This window comes from Natrix helvetica (assembly GCF_964273705.1).
Source record: "Natrix helvetica genome assembly, chromosome: 5".
NCBI lineage: Eukaryota > Metazoa > Chordata > Lepidosauria > Squamata > Natricidae > Natrix > Natrix helvetica.
This window is the reverse complement of record NC_138551.1, coordinates 109,663,121-109,682,735: the sequence shown is the minus strand read 5'-3', so window position 1 is coordinate 109,682,735 and position 19,615 is coordinate 109,663,121. Positions and strand designations below refer to the sequence as shown.

Genomic DNA, 19,615 nt, shown 5'->3' with positions numbered 1-19,615 from the left:
CCCTGAGCCGGATACGTGAAATGATCATTTGTGTTGCTGCAGAGAGTCTCCCCCTTTGGGGTCTTTTTGTGTAGGTCAGATTGGGGCAGAAATTCTGACTTGGGGTCTGCTTTGGCCTCCTGGTGTGGGGCTTTGGGTGAAGGCTAGAGGGAAGTGAGGCTGGTGGCGAAGAGCCGGAGGGCTTTGTTCCAATGGGACTGCATCATGGCCTGGAACTGGCTGACCATCTCAGTCTGCTGAGCCTCCAGGCACCGATACCCGGCCTTGCATTCACACAGGTCTTCCCTCTGCTTGGAACGCCTATGCTCGTAGTCCTCAGTGAGGTGCTTCTGCTGAGCCTCCTTCTCGGTCAGATCCAATTTGAACTGAGCCAACTGTTTTGCCAACTCTTTCTCATGGTGGCTGCTTAGTTCCCATAACTGCTTCCAGTTGGGGCCCTAAGGAGCCCGGGTGGGTAGGCGAGGAGTGGCTGGGAGGGGAGGAGCAAGTAGACACCGGCGAGGCACCCCCAACGTGAGTGGCATGGAGTTGGCCATGCCCACCCAGCTTCATGACCACCTAGCCACGCCCATCCGGCCAGTCATTAAGCAGATCATATTAGTGGTCTGTGGGATTTAAAATTATGAATTTAGTGGTCCCTGACGTGCAAAAGGTTGGGGACCCCTGATCTAGAAAACTTCTAGAGTAGGTCAGACTTGTTTTTCAGAGCTTTCTCTTATCACTGGGCAAGCAGTATGCACAGCACATAGGGAAGATCTTTCTCTCATCCAAGCATGGAACATGCTATTTATTTGTAAGGCAGGCAGAATCCAAATTATACATACATACATAGATTGAAATATCTGAGCAATCTACTTCTGTTTCAGACTAAAGTAGGTCTTTTATAAAGCTCTATTGGTACAGAAAACATACCACATGTGGATTGAAATAATTCCACATAATAATTCCAATAACTCCCAGAAAGATCACATTTCATAAACACACAATAATTTGGTTATTTCTCCCCAGCAAGTCTACAATCTGTCCCTAAAGTTGGAGAAAGTATGTTAATAGGACTTTTAGAAAAATAAAATAAATCTGACTACCAAAATTTGGGATATGAATTTTCATCTCACAAGAGAGAGCTGTAAGATGTGAGACAACAGAATATTTAACTATGACTAATACCTTTTCTATATTCTATTTGACAAATATTTCTCATGTTGAGTTCAAGGGGTAGACTAGGGATTTTAAGTAAACATAAAGAGAATCTGATAAATTCAAGTTGCTTCCATTATCTTAGCTTTTTAAAAAATGAAATAAAATAATAACAGATGAAAATAATAAAATTATAACACACAAGTAATCACACATAAGATTATGTATATTTTCCTATGTACATTTTTGAACATTTTATACAAACTTCATTTCAACCTTTGCTTGCATAAATGAGTGTTTTGGCCCACTTTCCTCATACAGAAGTGTGAGTTGGAGACATAAGGGGAAAATTCAAAGCACATTGAATGCAGTGGGAATGGGCACTTAAGAATTGTGTGGCAAAGTCAAATGATATCAAGACTCAAAGGACATTAAACAAAAGTGGATTGAGTATAAAAAGAAGTGAGCAGCGGGAAAATGTTTGGAAGTGATTTGAGTATACAGAGAAAATGAATGAGCACTGAATCACAAAAGACATGAAAAAAGGAGATGAAGAGGAAAGAGCAAGGAAGAGGAGACTCTAGAAAGAGTGCAGAAAAGAGCAACAAATGATTAGGGGACTGGAAGCTAAAGCATATGAAGAACAGTTGCTGGAACTGGGTTTGTCTAATGAAGACAAAGACTAGGGCAGACATGATAGCAGTGCTCCGATATCTCAGGGGCTGCCACAAAGAAGAGGAATTCAAGCTATTCTCTAAAGAACCTGAGGGCAGGACAAGAAGCAATGGGTGGAAACTAATCGAGAGAACCAACCGAGAACTAAGGAGAAATTTCCTGACAGTGAAAACAATTAATCAATGGAACAATTTGCCTCCAGAAGTTGTGAATACTCCAACATTGTAAGATTTTAAGAAGAGATTGGATAATCATTTGTCTGAAATGGTCCGGGGTCTCCTGCTTGAGCAGGGGGTTGGACTAGAAGACCTCCAAGTTCCCTTCCAACTCTGTTATTCTATATACTAAGTGATGGTTGGATGGGGCTGATGAGATTAAGAAAAAGAAAGATGCAGGGTGAGAAACTCAAACCACAAAAGACAATATGTGAAGGTTTACAACATGGTGGAAAGCAGACGGTTTGATTTTGGGTAAACTTTATAAATGTTATAGCAATGGTACCACTTTATACTGCAGTGTTGAGTCCACATTTGGAATATTTCATTCAGTTCTGGTTGCCACAATACAAAAAAGATGTTGAGATTCTAGAAAGAGTGCAAAGAAGAACAGTAAAATAGATAAAAGTTCTGGAGGCTAAACTATTTGATGAACGATTATATATATATGTTTGTGTTGTATTTGTGCTGATAAATAAATAAAGGGAGACTAGTATAGATCTATTTCAAGCTATTTAGCTCTCATCAGCTAGCCATACCTTTACTGGGATTCGAACCTTTATTTATCAGCACAAATACAACACAAATATAAAAAGGCAACATTAAAAATATAGTTTTCTGCCTGGATGGTCTTCTGTAGTGAGCCAATAGACAGAAAGGGGGAGTAGTGAGTTCCCTCCCATATTTGGGCATACCAGGGGTTGTAACTCAAATACATACCTATTTCCCTGGCTCAGCTGATAAGGAGGAGAGCCTGTGGCTTAGTGGCTAATACATCTGCCTAATATGTAATACAGCCCAGGTTCGAATCCCAGTAAGGGTATGGCTAGCTGATGAGAGCTAAATAGCTTGAAATAGATCTATACTAGTCTCCCTTTATTTATTTATCAGCACAAATACAACATAAACATAGCAAAGGCAACATTAAAAATAAAAATATGGTTTTCTGCCTGGATGGTCTTCTGTAATGAGACGAAGGACAGAAAGGGGGAGTAGTGAACTCCCTCCCATATTTGGGCATACCAGGGGTTGTACCAGGGGTTGTAACACACACACATACATACATACATACATACATACATACATACATACATTGCCCATCATTCCCTCAAGCAATAGTAGGAGACTTGCAACAAGCTAGAAGTAGAAATATAAAACATTAAAAAATAAAACCATAAATATTTCCCTTAGAATTAGCAAAGATAGCTAAGGAAGGAGCAATAGATAGTGGGGCAGAGGTAGACTATTCTATTAATCCACTGACCATCTCCCACTTGATAGAGCCAGATTTTAAGGCTCTTGTGGGAGGCCAACGGGGAGTTTTTATTTCCCTTTGAATGTACACGTTTCAAAATGCATTCTTTTTGTGTGTTGGCTGAGAGCTGCACTGCTAAATTCAGTGAAGTATAGATTTCAGCTCTCTTGTGGTGCTGACTGCTATAATTCTCAAAAGTACAATTCATCATAACATGGGATAAAACTTCCAAGGGAATGGATTTCTCATCAGTAACAGTCAGTAATATCTACCTGTGGAGTGGAAGAGAAATTAACTGGAATAGAAATCTTAAGAAATTGATGGCGCTGAGCTTTGCCTTTGAAATGCTAATCAGCGTAGAAGCATCAAAGGAAAATTCTGTTGTTTTCCTTATACGAGTATATTTTAACAATGAAAATAAAAACACTGTATGCAAATATATTCCTATGTTCATTTATACTTGATACTCATTTTTTCTTCACCAAATCTAATTGGTTGCCCTCTGATGGCCTGTCTTGTCGTAATATTTGAAGCACAGTTCTTCTGAACCTCATCATCATTTTCATCTCAATGTATAATAAAATTTATAATGTTATACTATTTATATGAAGGTGAGAATAGCTGCAAATATAAACAACAAATGACATTTAAGGTATGCAGAACATGTTCGTCAATATTGAAAGGAGTTTTTTTTTAATCTTATGAAACTGAAGATTGTATGTTGTTTTAAAAGGTAAACCTCATGACCTTGGGAACATTATTCAGAAAATTAAATCAGAACTGATTATACAACTTTTCATCTCCTTTTTCAAGCATGTAGAAAGAGTTGGAAAAACAAAGGCAAAGCTACTATACATTATTACTCTTTTGAATCTAATTTCCTAATCAAAGTTAAGCAGCTTAAGCAGAATGCTTGGGAAACCGAATGCAGATTTAAATCACTTTGTTCTGTCTGTTGCTAATATTTCATCTTGAGTTACAAATGCAAGTTTAAGTTGCTTGTTGAACTTGCAAAGAACCCAAGTGCTGTTTTGATTTAGTTCTTTGGTCTTGCTTAAATAGGGGAGGGAAGACATGGTTTAATTGTTTGTCTGAAAGAAATAATTAAATGGAGCAGAACCTCCTTTAAAACAGTTAAGTGTGCACTTTTCAGAATATTTATCCAGATTAAACTCCACATTCCTCAGAATATTTGCATATACATTAAACATTTGGCCAATATTTGACTTTATATGTGAACATCTGGCATGCCCCATTTGCGTTCTTTCTGATACATATCTGGAATGTAATTATAACATTTCTATCCCTATCTTATATTAAGTATATGCCTGAAGATTAGTTAATGTAAACCATGGTGGTCCAGGCTACTTCTAAGCCTTTTCCATAGGCTAAACAATTACTATTCAAGATCATCTAGTAAATGTTACCAGTGCAGAGTTCTCTGATTAGGATTCCCCAAATTTTATTCTTCTACAGTACCATATTTCTCCTTCGTCTAGGTAAAATATTCTCAAGATGATCTCTCGGAGACCACATGGATACAAAAACTCTGCCTATGCCCTTGGATGTCAAACCATCTAGTAGGCCTGTATTACCCATCATCTGTCTTACCTCTTCCACTTTTCTATGATCTATTTCATTAGCTTCTTATGACTTTGTTGTTTGTATCTCATGATTTATGTTGATTGCCTTTATTTAGTGTCCTATTACAATGTATGCTGTTTGCTTGTTTAGTATCCTATGACTATCACTGTATCTTATGATTTATGATGATTGTATTTTATGATTATGATCATGATTTACATCTAATTGCTTATAAGGTACACTGAGAGCTTCTGCACCAGAGACAAATTATGTGTCCAATCACACTTGGCCAATAAAGAATTCTAAAATAAATAAATAAAAATGTTTTCTTGGCAACAATATGGAAGTGATTCATAGTGAGATCTACTTTTCCTTGTTGATACCCCTGGCAAATGCCCTCCTGCAATCGATAATGTTTTATTTCAACTAACGGCAAAGGTGGAACCAGCCAAAGAAAATAGCTCAAGCATCTCAATTATGCACCGCCATAGTGAACATTGTCACTTTGACTGGACACAGCTGTGAGTTTGGCAAAATCATACTGCAGGGTGGATATCACATGCATATGTGTTAGAACATTGGAAATGTTGTGATAGGGATGAAGGATATGAGCTAATCTACCATGGTGTGTCCAACCACAATGCTGTGGTTATCATAGCAGGTGCTGATCTGTGCAGCCATGTTGCTGAGGTCCAGCAACACTTTAACTGCCCCATATTAGCTGTTATTGATCCTGCTGATTATCCAGTTTTGGCCTATGACCCCAAAACTGGATGTGACAAAGATGAGAAAGAACAACTTTGAATGAAACTACAAGATTGTGTAGCTACATGTCCACATCAAGACTTGCTTCTTTTCTGCAGCAAACTAAACAGTTATGACAGAAATGGCCACAATTATCATAGCAACAATGGATATAGTTCATGAAATGAGGGTGGATAGCAAGTCCAGGAGTTTTCCAAAACCAATAACCTCATCATCATCACCAACATATTTTTCACAACCCTATGTCAGCCAGCCAAGTCACATATGCCGGCAGCAACCACAACAGCCAGGTTGATTTAGTCCTCATGTGACAATGTGACTTCCCAACTTTCATGGATATAAAAATTGTTCCATCCACTCACCTCGGCCAGCAAGAAAAGATGCTCGTTGCCGATGTAAAGATCAGCAAACACGTAAACAGTAACCACAGCAAAAATCTATTTTGTTTTCTTAGAAAGATTTCATGATTTTTCAAGGAACCCTAATGGCAATTTAGGGGGAAAAATGGCAGTCAAGGAGAATATTCAGTTTTATAGAACTAAACAACTCATCGCAGCCCATAGAAGTGTTCTGCTTTTTTAAAAAAATCAGCATAAATAAATATGGGTGGACAGTAGGAAGCTTCTTTAGTCTAAGTCAGCATTCTTGAAGGTTTGCTTAACACAACTCTTCTCCTTTCCTGAAATAATTCTTGTAACAACTGCATCATTCAGCCAGTGCTGCGTGCTTGTTTGACATAACACAAATAATAGTGCAAAGCAGCAGCTAATAGTGGAATGTTAAGCCTGCTATCTTAGATATTTCAGCTTGTCTCAGGTGTTCAATGAGAATGGTTCTTAAAATATGCCACTTGAAGCAATTTCAGCTCTCACTTAACTTCAAATCAGCTCCATTGGCGCAATTGTTCTGTGCATCATTAGTTCCTCCCTTTGACATAAACACAAAATAACAGCAAAATTTCTTCCAGTAAAATCTGTATTAAACCCATATATTTTTTTGCTGATTCTTGACACTTGCATTGTTTTCATTTCAGACCTTTAAAAAATATTTGGTTTGGAAATCATGTATGGGTTTCATATAGTTAACAGGTAATGCGCTAGTTCACATCAACCATAATTCATGACACATACATCTGGGATGTTGGTTTAAAGTGTCTAAATAAGCTGGGATGATTAATTGGCTGAAAACCCCAGAGTTTGATGCTGGCTTTAAAAATCTGATTTGTTTGATTACACTCAACCACGATCTTGGCCTTGAATGAGATAAGAGTAATATTTCTTAGAAAGTTTGGTGACTTTGGGAAGTCTATATGCCCATGTGAACAGCTCATTCAGATCTTTGCTTATTAAACTAGGGAGGGAAAAAGAGGATGCGGTGGCTCAGTGGCTAAGACTTGTTGATCAGAAAGGTCAGCTATTTAGAGGTTTGAATCCCTGGCACCACATACCTGAGTGAGCTCCCATTCCTTGTTCCAGCTTCTGCCAACCTAGCAGTTTGAAAGCATATAAAAAATGCAAGTAGAAAAATAGGGACCACCTTTGATGGGAAGGTAACAGCATTCCGTGCGCCTTTGGCGTTTAGCGTTTAGTCATGCTGGCTACATGACCATGGAGATGTCTTCAGCTTTGAAATAGAGATGAAGCACTGTCCCCTAGAGCTGGGAACGACTAGCACATATGTGTGAGGGGAACCTATACCTTTTAAGAGGAAAAAGTAAATAGGGGAAGCGGTGAATGATCCATGAAGCATATGTGATTGAAAGGAAAAAAGAAAAGCAACTCGGTACTCAGACAGTGACTATTCTAAGATTGATGGATTTGAGGACTGGCAAATACTTTTGGAGTGCTACTGAATGTAAATGGGAAGTGTTTGTCTGCTCAGGAGCCCTTCCTTACTCCAAATATTTAAACACAGCTCTAGAATTCAAAAGTGTGTTTTGAAATGATTTGTCATAGGAGGTTGGGCCATAAATTAAGAAAAGGTCACATTGCCTAACACAGTGTATTTGTCAGTGTTCCAAGTAATGCACCCATTGAAAGCATAACTCTGAGGCAGGTAGATTCCTCAACGGATATGTTTATTGGATTCATCATGTCAGCACAGCCAGTGAAAACCAACTCTGACAGTTCCCACAGTTTTCACCTAATTAAAAGAATCAAACTCCCCCCTCCCAGGTTTCACCGGTCACATTGTCCAATGAAAATGGAAGGCAGGCTCTTTTCCACTTTCAGTGGTCACCTGTTTCAATGACCTTGGTTCCCACAAGAAAGCATTTTGTTTTGACTGGAGCCGGGCTATCTACTTCCCCCCTCCCTTCCCACTTTCTGGCTTTGTGGCAACTATGAGGTAGCACGAGATGGCTTCAGCCAGGTTCACTTCAGAGTTTACAGTATTCTCAATCTTTTTGGAGGACTTCAACTCCTAGAATTCTTAAATTTGACAAGGTTGAGAATACACTGATCCTAACAGATACAGGCCAATTGAAGAGGAAGGAATATAGTTTGAAAATACTTGACTTAGGCAGAATGAGTAAATCAATTGTTCAAATACCCTAAGCAAATATATATTACCATTCACTCAGAATCCCTCAAGTGAGATAGGCAGAGTAGAAATTTAATAAATAAAATTAGGGCCACACTCTGCAATGGCCATTAAGGGCCATAGGGCATTTGTTTCCGGGACAGGGCCAATCAACCAACTATCATCTGTCTATCTTTGACTTTTAGCATCCAAATCTAGACAGATTCATTTCCCCTTTTATGCAAGCGGATGAAAGCAATTCAGTGCAAACATAGTGATAAATATGGCAACTGAGATCTGGCTCATTGCCCACTGAAGCAACCGAACTGAACAGCCTCAGGTAGGTAATTTCCAAAGAGGTTATTGGAGATTTATTGCCCGCTCACTCAATTGGTATAGGTCAAGATGAATCTGGGCACTGGGCTTAATGCGGACTTAAAGCAAGCAAAGGAGCTGTTTTTTTTAGGTGACTTAGTCCAGAGCCCAAAGGATGTTTGTCTTCTTTCGAGCTACTTACTTCTGAGGTTCCTGGGAGGCTACTGTGAAATTAGTCACCAAATTCAAAATCATAAATTTAGAGCCTTGTAAAGGGAACTTCACAACTAAAGAATTCATGCATTAAAGAAATAGGCATCGGCATGAATGCTGTTAAATAATGGCAGAATGCAATCACTTCAATAGAAGAAGTCAAAAAAAATCCTAACTGGGGACAACTTTGCCAACTTTCAGACGAGAAAAGAATTCTAATAAAACATAACATGGGCAGAAAAATAAATACTACTAAGATTGGATGGAGCCAGTAATCTGAAGAAACTGATGTGACTATTCTCTTCATTCTAAACTTATCTCATTTACATTGAGAAATGTAGGCATAAACCAATTTACGAATGAAATGTATACATGTGTGAAAGTTGCTATAACAATAAGAAAAGCATTGCAATACCTGAACATCTAATAACTCACAAAATAAAACTTGTGATTTTTCTGAATCCAAATTCTCCCCAAATGATAAAATAATAAGCATCCTTTTGGTATAAGAAACCCCCATTTGGTAATAAGGAATGTTAATTGGATGTTAACCATTGGCCGGCATTCTTGCATATAAAACCTTGCTTCTACAGGACAGCAAGCACCACCGATGGTCCCTATCCATAAATCCCTCAATCCTCAAGTGAATGGTTTTCTCAAACATTAATTAAATTATACAGTAGTTCAGCAAACCTCTATTGAACATCTGAGGGCCCTTTATCAATATTCTTTTTTTTCACATATAAAGGGAAGTAAAAAAAATCACCTAGTAATAAAATAATGAAAACAACTTCCACCTCTAAATGCATACCTTCTAATCAGCTTCTACTTTCCAACAACAAATTATCTAGAGTTTGGGGAAAACCAGCTTAATGAGAATCACGGTTCTCATCCTCATTATTCATTGATAGAGAGTGTTCACGGGTACCATCAGCAATCTTTACCGGCAGATTGTCATGAGCTTTAGACATGAAATCTAATCAGGTTTCCTTCTTTCTGTTTTTTTTTAAGTAATGTTTTAAGATAGGTATATTTATTTTGCTTGTTTTAATCTGGGCGCAGGTGTGCATATGAATGTTACCTTGATTTATAAAAACACAACGATGATCAACCTTTTATATAAATTAAAAAAATGTCTTACCTGCAGTGCTTGTGAGATCCTGTTAGAGTTTCAATGACAAAGCATTCACCATCATGAAGACAGTATGCAAGATCCTTATCCTTGCATGGCTTAAAGTGCTCAGATTGTTCAATGGAATAGGTTGTGGTATCTAGAGAAGAAGGAAAAAACAGAATGGAGTAAAAACACATTTTAATACAATAGATATTATTCCCACAGACCATCAACTTTTACTTTAAAAAGACTCAGCTAGGAGGGTTGAGCGACGATGGAAATTACAGCATTCGTCAGCTCTAAATTTCAAAATAATTACTGTAGTTGAAGATGCCAGCCAGTTACAAATCCATCTGATTTTGACGCTATCTATCCCACTTTTTTCTATCTTACCAAGAAGTAGATTGTGGTCTACTTTGTCAAATGCTCTGCTGAAGTCTAAGTATATTATGTCCACAGTATTTCACTGGTCTACAAATTTAGTCACTACATTGAAGAATGAAATAAGATTGGTTTGGCATGAAATGCATTTCTATTAAGGATATATCCCCAGACCTATGGAAAGAAATAGGAGATTCTTATTTTCTCTGATCATAGTTCCTAGTACAGGCTCCATGATGTTTCTTGAAGCATCGTAGAACATAGAACAATAGAGTTGGAAGGGACATTGGAGGTCTTCTAGCCCAACTCTTTATTTAAGCAAGAGACCCAGACAAATTGCTATCCAGGCTCTTCTTAAGACCCTCCAGTGGGACTTCTGGCTGACTTGAGTAATGTCAGGTTTTCAAGTGATGAAACCCATTCAGAAAAAAAATGTGCAAAGTCCATCTTCAGAAACAAATTTCTTTTATTTAGGTAGACATCAAATTGGCACTGGAAATTTGACATCAAATTGGAATTACAAGTCTGTTGTAATTCTGGATCTGACACAAACTGGAATTACACCACATAATATTATAAGTTAAAAACATTCCTAAAAAGTTACACTCTCCAATAAACACTCAAGCCACATTGTGCAGTGTCTTCAAACTCCACCTTCTGTTCTCAGCAGAAGCAGCCTCTGTTCCCACAGGGAAGAGGGTCACCTAGCCAAAACAATCCTCACTATCTATTCACTCCTCCCCCACCTTAAGAATGTGGTGAAAAAAAACCTTACATAGTAAAGAAAAAGGAATAAATGAGTATAATAGAGAGCTATATAAAATGGCTACACATATGTCAAATTTGGGCTCGACAGTAGGACTTATTAAATTAAGAGAAGAAAAACCTCCAGTGATGGAGTCCCCTTCAGTGGCCAGCTGCTCCACTAGTTAATTGTTCTCACTGATTATTGTTCTCATTATGTAGGTAAGAAAGGGAGAGATGGTTAGGTCCACATCAGTCACTGGTTCTGAAAGCAACGATGGGGAAGTGGAACATGTGAGGCTTGCATTGGTTGGTGTGGTCTAGTCTTATTTGTTTGAATCTCTCTGAAGTTTCACATTGAATAAGATGCCAGGGACCACACTGGCCCTTTCACACTTCATGCATGAGCTCTTACAATCACCATCTCCTCATTTTCATCTTTGCCAATCAGAATGTGAATTTGAAATCCAGTAGGGACTGATACGGAGTTGGGTGATATGTAGCCATAATAACATTCTTTCTGGAAAGCCAAGGTCATCCATTGTGTCTACACCTGGCTGGAACTGGATGGGTGGAAACTGCCAATGTGGCAGTGGGAGATTGGACCATGTGGTGGACTTGTGGGTGTAGGGGCAAGATCTTGAACTTTCAATTGGGTGGGGAAAGCCTGGAAGCTTTTAGATTTGGGTTTTCCCAGATGTGCCAACATGACATCTCTATTAAAATGGAACTTTGGGGAATCTTTTGCCTTGGACATATATATATATGTCATACCAGGGGTTGTAACACAAATACATACATACATACATACATACATACATACATACATACATACATACATACATACATATATATATATATATATATATATATATATATATATATATATATGATTGTCACCTTGGTTAATGCTATAAGAAATTTAATTTTTCTCCCCCCCCCCCTAAGAAAAAAAAACCCAGAAACCCAAGAACAGAAATACAAGAAGAAACTCAACTGAAATATGAAGCTGTCTAGTTTTGTCCAGTCTTTGGAAAATTGCACCAATCTTCTATAGCTTCTTCACATAAGGTTCATGTGGGGTTTGGATGTCTCCTTGCATGTAATTTATACTTTGCACCTCTGAAATGTGTGAAAAATGCACATTCAGGGCTACAAGCACCCTTTCTCTTTTTTTCTTCTAATTTTTGTTTCATGCTTCATCATGAGTGACAAAGGAAAAAATCTGGAATATTGAAGGAAGTTCATTTTTACCATGTTCTTAAAATATTTAAATATTTCCTTCTTTCACAACTTATTGGTAGAAGGCATTGCGAGTGTCAACTCTTTTTGCACAATTCTTTCAGAAAAGTACATTTAGCAACTTTGATTTATGTTTTCAACCTCTTTTTGGTTAAAATGATGGATTCATTTTTCAAACTGTTTTTTTAAGCACTGATGTGTAATCTTCTATTTAGTTATTAGCTGCTGCTTTAGCGATATGGATTGATTTAAAAATATTATTAAAGATACTTTAAAAGCTGCCTGGGGAAATCTTTATTTTGACAGGCTGTATATAAGGCTTTCAGTAAATGAAGGAACATATTCTGGGAAAGTCATTTTATTGTAGCGTTGTTCTTATTGATATTCTGCATTTCCTCATAGATCCTCTTACCTCCCATAATTTAACCCATTATTCTGTATAATTTCATCTCAAATATATCTTTCCATGATTTCCAAGTAGTCAACATATAAATGAAATATACCTAAATCTTCCTAAATGTCTTTCTTATGTATTTCTTCAGCCAATATAAATAGGCACCCATTTCACAAGCAATTCTGGGTGGCGTACAACAGAGATGATGCTAATGCTAATGCTAATGCTAATGCTAATGCTAATGCTAATGCTAATGCTAATGCTAATAATAATAATAATAATAATAATAATAATAATAATAATAATAATAATAATAATACATTTATTATTTATGATCAGTGTTTATATTAATACATTAGTATAAAAATCTCCCTATAACTAGATGTCTTTGAAACGTGTCAGCCCACCCATGCATTAGGACTGAAGAAGCATCTTGGATGAGAAGCAAAACATTTTTTAAAAAAACCTAGAAAGTCTAGTTGCCTTTTGGAAAAAGCACCTTTGGGACTTCCTATAGTTGCAAAGATTACTTAATTTTGTTTCACCTCTCAAGGGAAATAGCAGATTGGCTTACAATTAGGGATAACTTAAGAACCATTATATGTTCACCAATCCAACTGGAATGGAAGGGATGCTTTGTTTCTTCTTCATTAGTTGGTCAAGTGGCACTGAAGATGAATTTTGTTGCCTGCCCCGTCTCTCTTTCCAAAGTTTTGCAGACCTGCCACTTTAAAATTCACAGTGAAAAGATTCAAAACATGGGGAATACACCTTGAATTCTGCCTTTCAAAAAAAGGAGGAAGTAAATATTTTATAACCCATGAGCATTAACATTGCCTTTGAGTGGTGAGACTGGATGGCTGCCATGTTTTTTTATCAATATTAATGTCCTTGATATTTTACTATAAAGGCAGAGTTACCTTGGTTTAATTCTTCTTCTTGCAGAGACTCTCCCTCCCACTTCTGTTCAATGCATCACCAGCTATCTTCTCGGCCATGAGCCATGTCTATAGATCCCTTGACTGAGCATTATGTTTAAACCTAGTTGGCTTAGCTTAAGATCCCAGAAACATGTTTCTTGGACCTTGTGATACACAAATGGAACAAGACCCAGGAGGTACTATGTGGCATGGGAAGGAGAATCCACAATGGGATAGATTCTAGTGAGAATAGATAACACTTACACATGAAATATTGTAATAAGGTATTAGGTCATGAAGCCCAAATACAAGGGAAAAGGAGAGGGGGACGAGGAGGAGATGGTTAAATAATGTAATTGATAGAAAGAACATGAATTTGGAGAAATTACAGGAGACGGGAGGACAGGGGGGGCCTGGAGTGCTGTGGTCCATGGAGATGTGAAAAGTCGGACATGACCCAGTGATTGAACAACAACATTAGGTCAAGAGCAATATAGACTACACTGTTGTCTCTATGACTTCTCCCTAGGGTTTTGGTATTTTTCTAAAATTGGAGTTAAAAGAAATATAAAAAACTGAATAATCAGTTTGATCATGACAACCAACAGTACTATCCCTCTGGGATCATTGTCGCTGAAACAGTGAAGTTCTCAAAATGCGATACAACACATCAGATATCTAAGGCAACTGTGCTTTTTTATGTCCTAGAGCAGGGGTGGCGAACACGCGGCTCTCGAGCCGCATGCGGCTCCCGGCCAAAATGAATGCGGCTCTTTGCCTCTTATCATTATTTTGTATACTGTGGCTCTTTGCCAAGTTTGGATTTTGTTATGCTGCTTCTGAGGAGGGACCTCTGAGGAGAGATCTCCGAGCGCGTAGTCCCGCCCCCAGGCTGTGTCATCACGTCTCCCATCCCTCGGAAACAACTGCACGGGCCAGAGAGCGGGGGGACCCGTGTGCAGTGGTGGGTTCCTGCTGGATCACACCGGATCGCGCGCGCTCCCTTTCGGCGCTAAACCCGGATCGCGCGCTCCCTTTCGGCGCTAAACCTGGAAGTACGGTCTTGCCCCGCCCCTGGCGACGCGACGACGCTTGCCTGCGCTCCATCAGCTCGGCTGGGAACGGAGACGTTTCTCTGCTCAGCAATGTCTTCAGTGGAGTGGTGGCAGCCTGGCAGGCTGAGCCTGCGTCCCTTTCAGGCGCTCCGCTCCGCTGAGGAAACGTCTCCGTTCCCAGCCGAGCTGGTGGAGCGCAGGCAAGCGTCGTCGCGTCGCCAGGGGCGTGGCAAGACCGTATTATGTGTTTAATATATTATTGTTAAAATTATATGCTTTTGTGTGAGTGTTTGTCTGTTTTGGCAGGTCACTGCGTGGTGTGGCTCTCTGACTCTCACAGTTTAAAATTTTGGCTCTTTTTGTCGAACTTGTTCGCCACCCCTGTCCTAGAGCATCTATTTCTACAATATCTGCTCAAAGTTAAAATACCAGCAAAGGCCAGTAGCAGATAGGAACATGAAGCAATATAAATTGGTCAACTTTGTTTTTCTTATCTGATGCTACCACTTATCAAATCTCCTTCTTTATCAATAACTTTTGGAAAACAGCTATTTCCTCCCTACCAACTGCTTTGAATAACATCTCAAGAATATCTTGAAGCTGAAGAAACTCCCTGGATGACAAAAAAGAATCAAGCTTAGCTTAGCAGGGGAAAAATATGGGAGAAAAGGACTATACTAGGTTAAATCTAATACCTTTTGCCTTTTGCTACTTTTTTCTTTCAAGTTAAAGGCAATGAAAGATTGTAGGAACTCTGGAGAAAAAAATTCACAGAGATAAACAATTAAGATGTGGAAGTCAAATCAGTTGGCAGCTGCTCTCCTAAATGGCAACTTGGCCTAGATGGGGAGACAAGCAGGAAGTATATATTTCAATACGTTGTCAGAGACTGCAAAGCACCTCACTATAAATGAGCCTGAGAGATTCCTATTGCACTGTACATAATTCTAAGGGATGCTGTGGCTCAGTGGCTAAGACGCTGAACTTGTCGATCAGGAAGGTTGGCAATTCGGTGATTCAAATTTCTAGTGCCACGTAATGGAGTGAGCTCTCATTATTTGTCCCAGCTTCTGCCAACCTAGCAGTTCGAAAGCATGTAAAAATGCAAGTAGAAAAACAGGAACCACCTTTGGTGGGAAGGTAACAGTGTTCCGTGTGCTTTCGGCATTAAGTCATGCCGGCCACATGACCACGGAGATATCTTCGGATAGTGCTAGCTCTTTGGCTTAGAAATGGAGATGAGCACCGCCTGCTAAAGTGAGGAACGACTAGCACATATGTGTGAGGAGAACCTTTATCTTTACCTTTAATTCTACATTTATACCCAGAGGGTGTTAAAGATACCTTACCAAATTTTCTATTGTTCTTGCTGCTTTGATCTTCCCCAACTGTGTTGGCCTTGATACAAATACAGTCAAAAGGACAGGGGGGAGTGAGGAGATTAAGAGCACCCCAAACTCTAAAGTAATTACAGGTACAGGTAGTCCTCAACTTATGACTTCATTTAGTGAATGTTCAAGGTTACAACGTCACTGGAAAAAGAGGCTTGGCAACTATATGACGGTTGCCTGCTAAAGTGAGGAACGACTAGCACATATGTGTGAGGAGAACCTTTATCTTTACCTTTAATTCTACATTTATACCCAGAGGGTGTTAAAGATACCTTACCAAATTTTCTATTGTTCTTGCTGCTTTGATCTTATTATTATTATTATTATTTATTCACATTTCTAAACCGCCCCCTCTCCCAAAAAGGGACTCGGGGCAGTGTACAGTCCACAATAAATCACAGATAAAATACAAATATAAATAGAACTATAAATATATGTATGTATGTGGAGGAGGTTAAAATTAAGAGTACTGTACAGAAGAATAAATAAATATGAGGCTAAAAGCCCTAAAAACAATTAAAACTAAAACATTACCCTTAAAATAACCAGATGAGAATATACTACCAGGAGTTCATAGATGTAACATTTATAATCATGCCAGGCCAGCTAGTCGGAACAGGTGAGTCTTCAATTTTTGTCGGAAGGAGCGGAAGTCCGAGGTGGTTCTAATGTCGGGGGGGAGGTCATTCCAGAGGGTTGGGCCCATCACAGAGAAGGCTCTACTCCTTGGCACCGCCCGCTGGCATTGCCTAGTGGACGGCACTTGGAGAAGGCCCTCCCTGTGAGAGCGGATTGGCCGCAGGGATGTATGTGGGAGGATGCGATCCCGCAAGTAACTAGGTCCTGAGCCATGGAGCGCTTTAAAGATAGTAATCAGGACCTTGAAACGCACCCGAAAAACCACAGGTAGCCAGTGCAGCTCGCACAGGAGCGGTGTTACGTGGGAGTATCTAGACCTCCCCATGATAACCCACGCGGCCGCATTCTGGACTAGCTGCAGTCTCCGGGCGCGTCCCAAGGGAAGCCCCATGTAGAGAGCATTACAGTAATCTAGGCGAGACGTCACCAGCGCATGAGTGACTGTGCGTAGGGCATCCCGGTCCAGTAGAGGGCGCAATTGGCGCACCAGGCGAACCTGGTGGAACGCCCCCCTTGCCACGGCTGCCACATGGTCATCCATTGACAGCCGGGCATCTAGGAGGACGCCCAAATTGCGCGCCCGTTCCACAGGGGGCAGTAGCTCATCCCCTATGGCCAGCGATGGAGTCAGCTGGCTGAACCGAGGTGCCGGAAGCCACAGCCACTTGTCTTCCCCAACTGTGTTGGCCTTGATACAAATACAGTCAAAAGGACAGGGGGGAGTGAGGAGATTAAGAGCACCCCAAACTCTAAAGTAATTACAGGTACAGGTAGTCCTCAACTTATGACTTCATTTAGTGAATGTTCAAGGTTACAACGTCACTGGAAAAAGAGGCTTGGCAACTATATGACGGTTGCAGTGTCCTGGGGGTCACACGATAGATTGCCTTTTCTGACCTTCACTTATTGATTCACTTATCAACCATGTGATTAACTTAAAAATGCAGGGGTTCACTTAACAACAGTGGCAAGAAAGGTCATAAAAAGGGGTGAAATTCATTTAACAACTGTCTTGCTTAGCAATGCACATTTTGGGATCAACTGTGGTCACAAGTCAAGGATCACCTGTAAATATGTTTTAAGTTTTTCAGTGATTTTAAAGTTTCCCTCTTTACTTTTCTGTTTCCCAAATATGGGAAAGTGAGCATGGAAAGCAGACATCATAACATGCCCGAAGAATATATAAATCATCAAACACCGTGAGGATTAGAGGGGAAAATATGCATAGCATGCACAGTAGTCATTTTGAACAGCTTATTCCCGCTCTAGAATAATTACAGACAGCTTTATCTGGAAATAAGCCCTGCCGTTTTGAGAGGAACATACTTTTAAATAAATGTTGATATATTTTCCACCCTTGTTGTGTTTGTACTCATCATTCAAAGATACCTGGGCACGCAATCAAATTCCGGAGAAGTACTAAGCTGGGGGGAAAATTGCTAAAAATAATAACCTCATTGTATTTTCCTGTTACTCTAGAAAGACGAGAGAATTAGGTCAGGATGCAGGGCTTTGTGGAACGAAAGGTAGAGATAAATAACATAATTCAAACTCTCTGCTGGTTCCCTCATCTTGGGGAGAATGTCAAAAGAATTATTATTCACTGGAGCATCTATCATTCTGACATCCTAATAATATGGGAATATGGAACCAAGCAGCATTGCTGTCAAAGACACTTTCATATAGGGATATCGGTGCCTCATTCATTTTATCCTTTTTTAAAAAACCAGGAAAAGGAAAGGAAAAGAAAGCAGTTACTTTGATTCCTTTTATCTTTTTTCTGGCTGTTTGGCTCTTTTATATCTGAATCCCAAAAGAAAAAGAAGAATAGCATTACTTTAAAAGAGGGCCAGCTTTTCCCTGCCCATTGGAATAGGTTGGAAAAGTGGCTCTGCTCCAGGTGCCCTCCGTCAAACACTGCCTCCATTATAAAACCCAGAGGGCTCATACCTTCTCTGTGCCCCCCCTCCCCAGCCCTTTGGGACAACCTCCCATCTGATATCTGGAGGGATATCTATTCACTTAGCCTTAACCAGGCTCTTCGCCCAAGCATTCAGCTAGGATGGGGGTTGAGTTGCAAATGGTTTGACCTGGTGTCTGGAGGGGTGGGGTCGAGATTTTGCTTCTAGCAGTGTTTTTCTGGATTGCTGTGAATCTCCTAGAATGCTTATATAAGGTCTGTGTGTGTGTGTGTGTGTGTGTGTGTGTGTATGCATGCATGCATGCATGTATATATGTATATATGTGTTTTCGTAGATTTTCACGGTACAGGTATGCAGGTCTTTTGAGAGATTGAGAGTTTCTTGGCCACGTTTCGACGAGGTCCCACTAGCCATCTTCAGGCTGGTGTCTTCGGCTTCATGCTTGTGCAATCAAAGCATGATCGGAGCTGCTGTCTTTCTATAAATATTGGTGGGGGTGTGTGGAGTGCTGGCTTTGTTACTGTAAGTGGGTTGGTTGGCTGTGTTGTTACATTTTGATTAGTTGATGGAGTTGATGTTGCGTGGAACAATGCGGCCGCTGGTGCCTTGGACCGGGTTGCGCCTTTGCGGCCTCTCCGATGGCAACGATCGACCCGGGCCCCCTGGTTTAACGGGGAGCTAAGGGCGATGAAACGCCACAGGAGACGCCTAGAGAGCAAGTGGAGATCCTCCCGCTCCGAATCCGACCGAACACAGGTAAGAGCCTACTTAAGGACCTACCTTGTGGCAATAAGAGTGGCCAAACGTCAATATTGTGCCACCCTTATAGCGTCCATAGAGAACCGCCCTGCCGCCTTGTTTCGGGTGACCCACTCCCTTCTGTCACAGGGGCAGCGGAATCCCCCATTGCAGGGCAGGGCAGAGGAATTTGGGGAATACCTGCAGGATAAAATTGATCAGATCCGGAGGGGATGGACCCACTCCAGTGCTCCAGGGGGGGGGGCGTCCGAGGCTAGTCTTGAGAGACCATGCTGGGAGGAGTTTGACCCTGTTGTCACCGAAGATTTGGACAGGTTGCGCGGGCGACTGCGAGCCACCACATGTTTATTGGACCCGTGTCCCTCCTGGTTGGTA

At 40.1% G+C, this 19,615-nt stretch overlaps 1 protein-coding gene across 1 annotated transcript in view; it reads right to left on the bottom strand.

The window, feature by feature from the left end:
- The window catches only part of NRG3 (neuregulin 3), a gene marked incomplete at its 3' end in the record, with an annotated part of 645,607 nt that overhangs the window by 394,164 nt on the left and 231,828 nt on the right, over positions 1-19,615 (bottom strand). Inside the window, exon 2 of the mRNA XM_081954558.1 lies at positions 9,821-9,950. Coding sequence (XP_081810684.1) covers positions 9,821-9,950 — 130 coding nt within the window. The remainder of the gene's footprint in view (positions 1-9,820; positions 9,951-19,615) is intronic.